Genomic DNA, 12,855 nt, shown 5'->3' with positions numbered 1-12,855 from the left:
AAAGAAACCCTGATTCCTTTCCAAACACTTTCTTAAGGTATTAGCCAGTTCCTGCTTCCCCTGCCAAAAAAGAGGATTGAACTAGGTCTTTAAAAATAGCAGTTACAAAATGAATATAGTTTTACAAATGCATGAACTTGGTCAGGAAATATTTACTATGCATTTAATGTATCCAAATAAAAAAAATACTAATCACAAGAACAAATTATCTTCAAAAGGACAGTTTTTCTGCTGCAAAAAATTTTAATGTCAGGATCCTGAAGAAAAGCAATTTTGTTTATTTTTTCTGCACATGGTGCAAAGTTGCTGGGTCCTAACACTTTTAAATAAAAGGATTATTATCAAAAAATGACAGCATATAGGAGGTAAGATTAATTTTTAAAAAACAAGATAAAGTCTTCATTTCTTGATCAATAATAAGACGCTACCTTCCCTTCTGTACCCTTTTCTTATTCTTTACACTGACACATGACCTTGTTGTCCTCACATATGAATGCGTTGAGTGCATCCAAAATTTATTTGAGTGGAAGGTAAAATTCTTTTTTTTCTTTTAAAGATTTTATTTTTAAGTACTCTTTATACCTAACATGGGGCTTGAACTTACAACTCTGAGATCAAGAGCCACATGCTCTTCTGCCTGAGTCAGACAAATACCCCGAGGGTAGAATTCTTAAAATCATTTCATCTGAAAAGTAATATGGCAGCAGGATGATGTCCTGCACCAGCTTGTACCATCACCTTCCTTTTTCCCCTTGTGCCAACTCATCAAGAACACCATGCAACTTTGTTAGAATGCGCACTGTTTCCAGGAAATTTGCCCTTTAAAGCATTCTTCTGAAGTATTAGTGACTTCATTTTGTTTGTAGCAAAAATAATTTTAGATTCTCAAATGGAGAACATCACATATTTCACTAAAGGTAACTTACCTTGCTGGAGGTTTCTAATAAAAACTGGAATGTGTTCTGCACAGCTTGGCACGTCTCTAGCTCAGTCCGGCTGAAGGCTATTAAATAATCCTTCAGGTGATCGTATACATTTCCATCAAGAGCCTGTAAGAGAGTAATAAACAAAAGCAAAAAAATTATGACAAAGCTTTGATAAAGAACACCTACTGTTTACAAAGTAAATTTAGTTAAAAATCCATTAATAATAAATGGACAAAAGATAAAGATTGTTACATAAGCGTACTTATAAACAGTAAACCATTGCTTGGGAAAATGCTGATTCTGATAAATAGGAACTAAAAAAGATAAAATCCAATACTGGTAAAGCTCTGGAAACAGGACAAACTTGGAGACAAAGTGGTTGGGTTCTGATCTTTTTTCATCTGTTTATTAACTGCCATCAACCACAGTAGTCATTTTATAACAGAGTAGGGGTGGGAGTTGAATAAAACTGTGGATGTGAAAGGATCTTGGCACAGTGCCTGAAACAGAGTAGATGTGAAAACATAAATCTCCTCCATTTTTTCCCTCATCCATTGTTGGAAGGATTATAAATTAATATATTCTTACTATAGAGCAGTCAGAAAAAAAAACAAAATAGCAATGGTTAAAAAAAGGGATTCAGAAATGCAGTTTTGAAGAAGAAACACCAATGAAATGTCTATAAAGAGGTTTAAACACTCTTCTTTGTTTAAGCATTTAGAGTAGGATTCACTGAAATTGAAAGAAAAAAAAGAAAACCACCAAACATTTGAAAAATAATTAGGCTATGATATATAGCCTAAAATAATTAGGCCACATATATATATATATATATGTGTGTGTGTATATATATATATATATACACACACACCAACAAAAACTGTGGTAACTATACAGTTTCAAAAGTAGGTACAAAATAATTTTAGTAGAACAAACAGCATACATATTAGCAACAACTATGGGAAAAATATCTATAATAATAACAAAAATAAAAAAAAAGTTCTGGTATCCTGCCAATCAATGGAAGTTTTCTTAGAAATTGAGGTAAAATTTCTCAACATAAACAACATAAAATCCACCACTTTATGTATTTTAAAGTATACAATTCAGTGGCTTTTAGTACATTCACAATGTTGTATAATCACCAGTACTATCTACTTCCAGCATATTTGCACTGCCCCCAAAAGAAATCCCAAATCCACTAGTGGTGACTCCCATTCCTCCGTCTCCCGCCTCCCCCCCAACCGTGGCAACGATTAATCTTTCTATCTCTAAAGGTTTGCCTATTCTAGACATTTCATATAAACAGAACCATATAACATGTCATTTTGTGCCTGCCTCTATCACAAAGCATAATATTTTCAAGGTTCATCAGTGTATAATACTTATTTCTTTTTATGGCTGAATAATAGTCTCTAATATGGATATACCACATTTTGTATCCATTCATTCACTGATGGGCATTTGGATTGTTTCCATTTTCTGGCTTTTATGGATAATGCTGCTATGAACATTTATGCATAAGTTTTTATTTGAACATTGTTTCCAATTCTCTGGGTATATGCCTAGTAGTGAAATTGCTGGATCCTATGGTAATTCTATGTCTAACTATCGGAGGAACTGCCAAACTTGTCCACAGTAGCTGCACCATCTTATATCCCCATTAGCAATGTTTAAAGGTTCCAATTTCTCTACATCCTCATCAGTGTTTGTTATTTTCTGGTTTTTGTTTTTGTTTTTTTAATTATTCAAGGCATACAAGTAGTATCTCCTTGTGGTTTTGACTTACATTTCTCTAATGACTAATAATGTTGAGTATCTTTTCATGGGCTTATTGGCCATTTGTATGTTGTCCTTGGAGAAATGTCTATTCAAGTCCTTCATTTGTTTTTAAATTGGGCTGTTTGTCTTTTTGTTGTGGAACTGTAAGAGTTCTTCATATAATCAGACACATGTATCTTATCAGATGTATGAAATCCAAATATATTCTCTTATTTTGTGGGCTGTCTTTTCACTTTCTTGATAGTGTCTCTTGATGCACAAAAAATTCTTATTTTGATGAAATCTAATTTAGCTATTTTCCTTTTGTTACTTGTGTTCTGGTATCATATCTGAGAATCCTCAATGGAGGGTTCATAGTAAAAAAATTCTTTGTACAGCTTATGTCTAGCTATTCCATTAAACTTTTACTATAAAACTTATTTTTAAAAAATACACACTTATCCCCGAAGCACTAAGTAATAAAGCTGCACATTCTGTAGTGCTTACTCCACCAGATGGCAGCAACAAGCACTTTAAATATAGGCAGTGCAAATGCCTTAAAATTCCTTTTCACATAGTCATGTAACATCCCCAGAGAGACTGCTGGTATTGTCTGAATATGAATTCCTAAGACATGCTTTTCATGAGCTTGTTAAAAAAAGAAACACATAAATTCTTCTGATACGGCTTTGCCTTAGAAATGTTCTTGGTAGGATGTGGAGAAACGGGCACCCTCCTACACTGTTGGTGGGAATGTAAACTGGTTCAGCCCCTCTGGAAAACAGTGTGGAGGTGCCTCAGGAAACTAACAATAGAACTCCCCTAGGACCCAGCAATAGCACTGCTAGGAATTTACCCAAGGGATACAGAAATGCTGAGGCATAGGAGCACATGTACCCCAATGTTCATAGCAGCACTCTCCACAATAGCTAAAACATGGAAAGAGCCTAAGTGTCCATCAACGGACGAATGGATCCAGAAGATGTGGTTTATCTATACCATGGAATACTATATGGCAATGAGAAACAATGAAATCTGGCCATGTGTAGCAACATGGATGGACCTTGAGGGTGTTATGCTGAGCAAAATATGTCAGGCAGAAAAGGACAAATATCGTATGTTTGCACGTATAGGAGGATCAGGAGGAACTTAACTGAGGAACAAGGGGAGAAGAAGGGGGGAAATGGTGGGGGAAAGGGAGAGAGGCAAACCATGAGAGACTCTTGAATGCTGACAAAAATTGAGGACTGATGGATGTGGGGGGAGGGGGGATGGGCATGGAGGAGGGCACTAGTGGGGATGAGCACTGGGTGTTATGTGGAAACTAATTTGACAATAAACTATTTGTAAAAAAGAAAAAAAAAAGAAATGTTCTTGGTAGATGGTCTTAATCTCATGTTTGTAGGAAACAACTGGAGGATTTTATTTACACACAGCAAATAGCAGTATAGGCATCATGAGCTCCCAGCCTCTGAATTTCTGATTCAGTAGGCTTGGGGTGGTGGTGGGGAGTTGAGAATTGACATTTTCTAACAACTTGCTGTTTGTCTGGGGACCATACTTTGAGAATCACTGGATTAAATGGTCATTTCAACTGATTAGGTTGAACACTTACACAGACTCAGATCCTGGTGACCCTGTAGAAGCAGAATGCTAGAGGCAGAGAAGTCTACCATCCTGAATAGGGTCAACAGCCCCAGTAGAGCAGTACAGAAGAACAGCAGCTATTTTTAACAGACTAATGTCCTACATCATAATTAGAGGCAGCATTATGCAGTACGGGAAAGAACTTGAGTTCTGAAGTAAGTTGGATGTGGGTTAGAATCCAAGCACTGTTACTTACGTCATCATTTTGATGGTTTACTCATTTGTAACTGGGGAAAGTGAGAATACAACATACTCCACAGGCACATTGTGAAGATTAACTGAAGTAAAGGAAGTGACACAATGTTAATCTCCTTTCTTGCCTTCTTCAAAAATCTTCAATGGATTGGCCACATATTGATAACCGTTAAAGCTAGGCAATGAATACATGGGGGCCATTATACTACTCTTTCTATTGCAGGGTATGTTGAGAATTTTCCATTAAAAAAATAAAAAGAAAGCCTGAATATGAGATTAGGGAAAAAAGTGATGCCATGATTTTTCTCAATGCCTTCCACTGTATATTCTGAAAAGTCAAAATTCTTTAGCTGGTATCTATGTTCCTTTACCATCTAGTCCCAAACTGCTTCTCATTGGCACTATCTCTCATCATTATCATCTCCATTGTACTCTACATCCCAACCAGACTGAGCCATTTTAGAGAATGCCATTCACTTTTATGTTTCCAGTTAAGTTATTTTCTTGGCTTGGAATGTTCTTCCCTCTCTTTTCGTTCAAATAGTAATAAATATAACTGACACAGACAGCTAACATTTACTAATGACATTTGACCTAGAGTAGGTGATCCCTGGGATGGAAGCTGAGTCAAAAATAGCCAAATGGCTATAGCAAATGGCTAATCTTCCTACCAAAGAGAGAAAGTCTGTCTTCAGTAGAAGAGTTTTACACCAACTCACAAGGAAAAGCAGTGATGAGAAATTTGCCAGAGTGGAGGTAGGAAAGGGGAAGCAGAAGGGAGGGACAGGGAATGTCTTCAGACTGGGTAGTTCCTGAATAAGTACACCCTTGTCCTTTCTGCGATTGGTTACCTGAGCCAACAAATTCCTACTCTGCTCAAGCTACTCTGAGTTGGGTCTTTGTTATTTGCAATTAAGAGACTCCTCACTAAAAGGTTATGAATGATAACTAGCTTATCATTTAGCTTATTTGAATTGTTTCTTTTGGTTGTATTATAAGAAAAACTTAGATTCATCTATGTAATTTAATTGCAAGTAATAATAATTCAATAGCTTGCTTTCTATTTCTGGTTCTCTTCAATTAAACAGATTTAAAAGTCTGAGATAGACAATTTTTATTGCAAAGGTGAATCACACATACATTCCAAAAGCTACATGTATTTCTTAGAAAATTAGTAAGGTAAGAACTACTCAAATCTTTCAATAAAAGGAAAATGTGTCTCAACTATAATATGTGACAAGGACATGCACAGTGAAGATGGATCTGAACTCTGTGTAGTGTTGTTGTTGTTGTTTTTTAAGTTTACTTATTTATTGAGAGAGAGACAGGGAGGCAGAAAGAGAGGGGAGTAGAGGATCTGAAGTGGGCTCTGTGCTGATAGCAGAGAGCCCGATGTGGGGCTTGAACTCACGAGCCATGAGCTGAAGCTGGACGCTTAACTGCCTGAACTACCCAAGTGTCTGCCCTGTGTAGCGTTTAATGAGCAAGGCACAAGAATGTTCTAAGTACACTTGTTTGTTCATTTTCAAATGAGCAATTGTGCACAAACTTCAATTAATATAGAGATCTGTGTGAAGAGCCACAAATTTTGTAATTGATGTAAACTAGAATTCACGTATGTGCTCAGAAATGGCAGAAGCATTCTTTCAAGGTTTATACAAATATGAATTAACTTGGCAGTATGAGCTCCTTGGTGGTCTCCACTATGCAAAAATTTGGTGGGTAACTCATCCAAATATGTATTTTAAACAGTTAAACTTTAAATATTACTTGATACAAACTGTTAGGGGAAGAAGTCTGTAATACCTAAATTAAGAAACTACAGGCCTTTGATCAGCCACATGTTTTAATAAGTCTAGCAGTTTTTCAATTTGAAAAACTGAATTTGAATGTCTTTAAGCAGCCATGTTCTTTTCTCTTACTCACAGACCACACACTCCATTATGTATTATTACATCTGCCCTCTTTACTCATTTGGCCAACTTGATCTCTAAAATCAGTAAATCTGTAATGTAATAGTAAATACTCAAAACAGTAAAGAAAGAAAGAAAAAGAAAAAAGAAAAAGAGAAAAATAAGAAAAAGAAAGAAACAGAAAGAAAAGAAAAAAAAGAAAACTGGGTTATCTTAGAGACAAATTCAGAAATTTAAATACTAGAATGTTCCACTGAACATTTATTTTCAGGAAAGTATAAATTCTCTAGAACATGTTGGAAGAGGAAAATTATACTGAATAAGGAGTCAGGAGAAAGAAAATGTGACATTTTTCTAAGCATTTGATGCAATGTCCTCTACAGTGAGAACTTTAAACAGTGGCCTCCTTATTTGGATCCAGGAAGGGCATAGATTCTTTAGTCATATAGTTATGTTGAAATCTCTTTAGTTTCCTTAATGCAGCCTAGGAAGGCAAACTCTTCTAAGAGCAATGGGCATTCTAAAATAGTCTTTGGGTAAAAGTCAAGGATATAAATATCAAGATGATAAGTATGAACTCCCTTAAAGTTAAATAATAAAATTCTACAGTCCTCCTATGCTGATGGAAGAGTACAATGATTGCCTGCCTGCATTTGTTTCTTTCTGAGAAGACCCCAGCTATACTTATGCAGAGAAAGTAGATTTTCACAAATTGAGATTAAAGAAGTCATGGGAATGAAAGGTACAGCAAAGGGAATATATAGTCAATGGCACTGTAACAGTGTTATAACAGTGACATATAGTAGCTACTCTTGTGGTGAGCATGACATAACATTTAGAGTTGTCCAATTACCATGTTGTACACCTGAAAATAATGTAATGTGTGTCAACTCTGCTTTAATAAAGTTTTTTTAAAAAGAGATAAAAGTAAGTACTGAGTTGCATCTGTATCACTGTAAATATTTTAAGACATGGCTGAATATGTCAATTGATATAAAGCAACATCTGAAATACATCACCCAACTTTATATTTGTGGTTGTTTTTTTTAAAAGCACTGAGTTACTTCAGGTTCTGTGAAAGAGGAAACAAATAAGAAGGCTCCCCTCTGTGAATTACAAAACACCAGGAAAGGAAAATTCAATACTGCTTTCTATAAAGTTATGTTGTCTTTTTTTTTTTAAGTTTATTTATTTTGAGAGAGAGAAAGAGCGCATACAAGTGTGAGAGCGCATACAAGTCAGGAAGGGGCAGAGAAAAGAAGAGAGGAATCTCAAGCAGGCTCTGCACCATCAGTGCAGGGCCTGATGTAGGGCTTGAAATGATGAACTGTGAGATCATCACATGAGCTGAGATCAAGGGTACACCCCTCCATGTTGTCCTCTTGAGTTATTTACTAGCGTGCTTAATTGGCTGAGTGTGCTGAAACCATCTCAATATTTAGGTTACTACCCTAAAACAGTATGGTCCAACGGAAAGCTTTGAACCATATACACTTGCATTCAAATCCAGCTCCACTGCTTATGAAAAATATTACTCTAGGCAAGTACTGAATCTTCCTTCTTTAAACTCCTGATCTGATGGAGTCAAAAGAGTATAATATTTGTAAAGGATGATTATTAAAATAATAAAGCTTTACCATTTCTATGTTTTATCCAAGATTTTCATCTATTTCCCTTATAGGACACATAGTGAGGGTTTTTTGGTGACAGACTTGGTTTTGAATTTTGATTCTATTATGTACTTAAGCAGTATAACGTTTCCAGGCCTCAGTTTCCCCATTTATAAAACAAAGAGATAAATAATAGTATCTCCTCATGAGATCTGTAAAATAGGCAATTTCAAGTGTACTATTATAATTTGATGTTTCTTTTATTATGTTTTTTTGAAACTGTTTTCACAGTGGTTGCCTGGAGATTATAATTAACATCTTAATTTAAAGCAAACCGGTTTAGATTAATGCAAACTTAATTCCAACAGTACACCAACTTTGGTCCTACACAGCTCTACTCTCTCCATCCTCTGTGCTACTACTGTCATACAAATATATCTTTAACACATTATAAGCCCATCAATATTTTATATTTATTGCTTTATGTGTTTTATTTATTTGTTTATATTTTATTCTAGAGAGAGAAAGCATGTAAGTGGGGGAGGGGGCAGCGGGAGAGAGAGAGAGGAACTCAAGCAGGCTCCATGCTCAGGGTGGATCCCAATGCAGGGCTTGATCTAACAACTCTATGATCACGACTTGAGCTGAAATCAAGTTGGACACTCAACCAATGGGAGCCACTCAGGTGCCCCATGTTATATTTTAAATAAGACTTTAAATATATACTATTCCTTTCTCAGACTGGATAATCTCAATTGTCTGACCTTAAATTCATGGATTCTTTTTTCTGCCAGTTCAACTTTGCTGCTGAACCCTTCTAGTGCATTCCTATTTTAGTTGTTGTACTTTCCTACACCAGGATTTCTATTTAGTTCCTTTTTTATAATTTCTCTTTGTTGATATTCTCTCTTTGGTGGGACATTATTCTCATACTTTCCTTTAGTCATTTGGCTTTATGGTTTCCTTTAGCTCTTTGTTAAAAATAAGTAATTTAAAATCTTTGTTTAGTAAGCCCAATGTATGTGCTTCTTTAGGGTCAATTTCTATTGACTCCTTCTAGTCCTCTGGAAGGGCTATACACTCTTGTTTCTTTGTGTATCTCATAATCCTTTAAGAACTGTTCATTTAAAATAGTGTAATGTGGGGGCACCTGAGTGGCTCTGCGGGTTGAGCGTCCGACTTTGGCTCAGGTCATGATCTTACCACTTGTAAGTTCAAGCTCTGCATTGGGCTCTGTGCTGACTGCTCAGAGCCTGGAGCTTGCTTCAGATTCTGTGTCTCTCTCTCTGCCCTTCCCCTGCTTGTTCTCTGTCTCTTTCTTTCTCAAAAACAAACATTAAAAAAATGTTTTTACATAATGTAATGTACTTTAGGAAATCAGATTTCTCTTTCCCCAAGATTTATTGTTGCCGCTGTTTATTTAATGACCATGTTTTTACCTCAGTGTTCCAAGGAATCTAGAATTTTGCAAGAAGCTTTAGAGACTTCACAAATACTTGATTGGGAATTTTTAATATGCATCGTTTTGACCATTTTTTAAAATTTTTTTTAATGTTTTACTTATTTCTAGGACAGAGAGAGAGACAGCGTGAGCAGGGGAGGGTCAGAGAGAGAGGGAGTCACAGACTCTGGAACAGGCTCCAGGCTCTGAGCTGGCAGTCAGCACAGAGCCCGACGCGGGGCTCGAACCCACGAACCGCGAGATCATGACCTGAGCGAAGTCGGACGCTTAACCGACTAAGCCACCCGGGCGCCCCTTGACCATTTTTTAATATATACTGATTTTAGTCTGTGAGCCATCATTTTCTGTCTCGCTCTACTGCTAACCATTAATCTTCATTTCTAACAAATCCATCAGAATCAGCACTCAAGTAAAATGTGATAAAGGTAAGTGACATGCCCAGGCAATCTTAAAGCAATGTATGTCAAAAGATTCAAGCCAAAATCTACTGGCTTGAGTACAGAGCTTTAGGAAATCTCTTGCCTGTGTCCCAATTCCAGTAGCCCCAAATCCCTTTTGTTCCTCACATATACATAGCATAGACAAAACTAATCAGGGTAGTTTTCCTTAAGGTGGAAGCTAAGAATATAATCATATAATTTTTGCAGTTCATAAATTCTTTGTAGCAATTTAAATTTTTTTGTTTTCATTTAAATAAATAATTTTTATTTTTATTTTTTTATTTTTTTTGTCCTTAATATCTTTTTATTTTTTTATTTTTTACAAATAGTTTATTGTCAAATTAGTTTCTACATAACACTCAGTGCTCATCCCCAAAGTGCCCTCCTTCATGCCCATCCCTCCCTCCCCCCCACATCCATCAGTCCTCAGTTTTTGTCAGCATTCAAGAGTCTCTCATGGTTTGCCTCTCTCCCTTTCCCCCACCATTTCCGCCCTTCTTCTCCCCCTTGTTCCTCCTTCAAGTTCCTCCTAATCCTCCTATACGTGCAAACATATGATATTTGTCCTTCTCTGCCTGAATGTGTCAAGTAGTTTTAACCCAATGGTCCTAGGTTAATGAAAAGAGATCTTGTATTTGAAATGATCTTGAACTTAAAATGTAAATGACATAGTTGCAAGATGCGGAGATAAAATGATATCAGTGAATGCTTTACTAACAAAGCAGAAAGGGTGATGAGGGGAAAAAGTCATTATAGGCATATGGTAGAACAGGTACAGAGAATTCAAAACAGCTTGACAGTATCATAATTTGTATCTCAAGTAGCAATTTAGGTTCCACTAATTTTTATCAGTCATCATATTTAATTATTTTGTCAATTTGAATTTTATTGATTTATAGATTTGTTTGCATTTAAATGGTATTTTTTTGTTTTATACTTATATAAAAACTATAAGCAAAAGTTTTTAAGCTATAGGCAAGAAGAGCTGGAGGGCCAAAAGTCCTGATGGAGAAAACTGTAAGTCTTCTAGAAGAAAATATAATAGAGGTTCAGCTCTCTAGGTGTATAAACCAGAAAATTATAAATATCAGATAGTAAATATGACTGCTGCAAACATTAAGAATTTTTCACATTCCAAATTAGATCTAGAATTCTCCCATATTCATCTTTTGGCTGTGTTATTTAAATGGCATCTTTTATGTGTACTTTGACATGAAAGTACTGATATGCCCGAAAATATTTAGCATGGAGAATAGAAAGCTTTAGTTTTAGTTTAGGAGGCAATATCCCTAATGCAGGCAAAATGAAAGTTCCTTACCTTGAAATTTGGGGAAAGAGTTGCTATACATTTTTTTGATATATAGGATCATTAATGGAAAGGAAACAGTATGATGGCCTTAGATGTTCCCATTGGCCTCCTCCAAACTACAACTGATGGTTGTAGTGAACATGTAGTGAACATACAATCTTACATGTATGGTATACTCAAATATGACAGCTACATTTCTTTGTGCTTAAATTTTCTATGCAATATGGGATACTATGACAAAAAGGAACCTGTGACAAGCATAATAACAAAGTGATTATTCAACAGTTGAATTCTATAAAAATTTACTGATAACCTATTCTGTGCCGAAAACTATGCTAAGGGTTGAATCTGTTTAAAGTTTCTTTTTTTTTTTAAGTTTATTTATTTATTTTGAAAACAGGGGAAGGTATACAGAGAGAGAGAGAATCCCAAGCAGGCTCCACACTGTCAGTGCAGAGCCTGACGCGGGGGCTTGAACTCATGAACTGTCAGATCATGACTTGAGCTGAAATCAAGAGTCAGATGCTTAACTGACTGAGACACTCAGGTGCCCTAAGGGTTGAGGCTGTTTATATGTGGTATATTTGAACCATGAAGAATCTGGCCAAGTGTTAGGAATGAACATGTAATAGGTAATTTTAATTATACAAGGTGCCAGAAGAGAGTGACCTCAACAAATATGGAAGTTTAAGGAAGATTTTCTGGAGGAAATGATGCCTGAATGTATTTCAAAGTCCTGATGGATAACATTTGCCACATTTCTTATTAAGAGAACAGCTTAGTTCTTAACTACTAAAATCAGTATTTATCAAAGCTTGCTTAAGACTAATTCATCATTTTGATCACTGGGGGCCTGGGTGGTTCAGTCGGTTAAGTGTCCAACTTTGGCTCAGGTCATATCTTGCAGTTTATGAGTTCCAGCCCTGTGTCAGGCTCTGTGCTGACAGCTCGGAGCTTGAAGCCTGCTTTGGATTCTGTGTCTCCCTCTATCTCTGCCCCTCCCCCACGCATGCTCTGTTTCTCTCTGTCTCAATAATAAAATAAACATTAAGAAAAAATATCTTTGACTTGCACTTTTTTTGAGTTGCACTTCAAAGCAGACTTTAGATTACAAATACTTGCCTTTAAAAAAATTTTTTTAATGTTTATTTATTTTTGAAGAAGAGAGAGAGACAGAGTATAAGCGGGGGAGGGGCAGAGAGAGGGAAACAGAGTCTGAAGCAGGCTCCAGGCTCCTAGTTGTCAGCACAGAGCCTGATGTAGGGGTCAAACTCATGAACCATGAGATCATGACCTGAGCCAAAGTCGGACACTTAACCAACTGAGCCATCCAGGCATCCCCCCTTTTAAAAATTTTTTTAATGTTTGTTTGTTTGTTTGTTTATTTTAATGTTTTATTTATTTCTAGGAGAGAGAGAGAGAGAGACAGCGTGAGCAGGGGAGGGTCAGAGAGAGAGGGTGTAACAGACTGAAACAGGCTCCAGGCTCTGAGCTGGCAGTCAGCACAGAGCCCGACGCGGGGCTCGAACCCACGAACCGCGAGATCATGACCTAAGCGAAAGTCGGACGCTTAACCGACTAAGCCACCCAGG

General features: G+C 36.4%; 1 protein-coding gene across 1 annotated transcript in view; it reads right to left on the bottom strand.

Moving 5' to 3' along the window:
• Positions 1–8: 8 nt before the first annotated feature.
• Positions 9–12,855, bottom strand: part of LOC120226887 (F-BAR and double SH3 domains protein 2-like) — a gene marked incomplete at both ends in the record, with an annotated part of 82,561 nt that continues 69,714 nt past the window's right edge. The window contains 2 exons of the mRNA XM_039225058.1: positions 9–60; positions 927–1,049. Coding sequence (XP_039080989.1) covers positions 9–60; positions 927–1,049 — 175 coding nt within the window. The remainder of the gene's footprint in view (positions 61–926; positions 1,050–12,855) is intronic.

Source organism: Hyaena hyaena, unplaced genomic scaffold, assembly GCF_003009895.1.
Source record: "Hyaena hyaena isolate Hyena2069 unplaced genomic scaffold, ASM300989v1 scaffold_1887, whole genome shotgun sequence".
Classification (NCBI taxonomy): Eukaryota; Metazoa; Chordata; class Mammalia; order Carnivora; family Hyaenidae; genus Hyaena; species Hyaena hyaena.
Note: the sequence above shows the minus strand (reverse complement) of the source record. Positions and strands in the feature narration are given on the sequence as shown.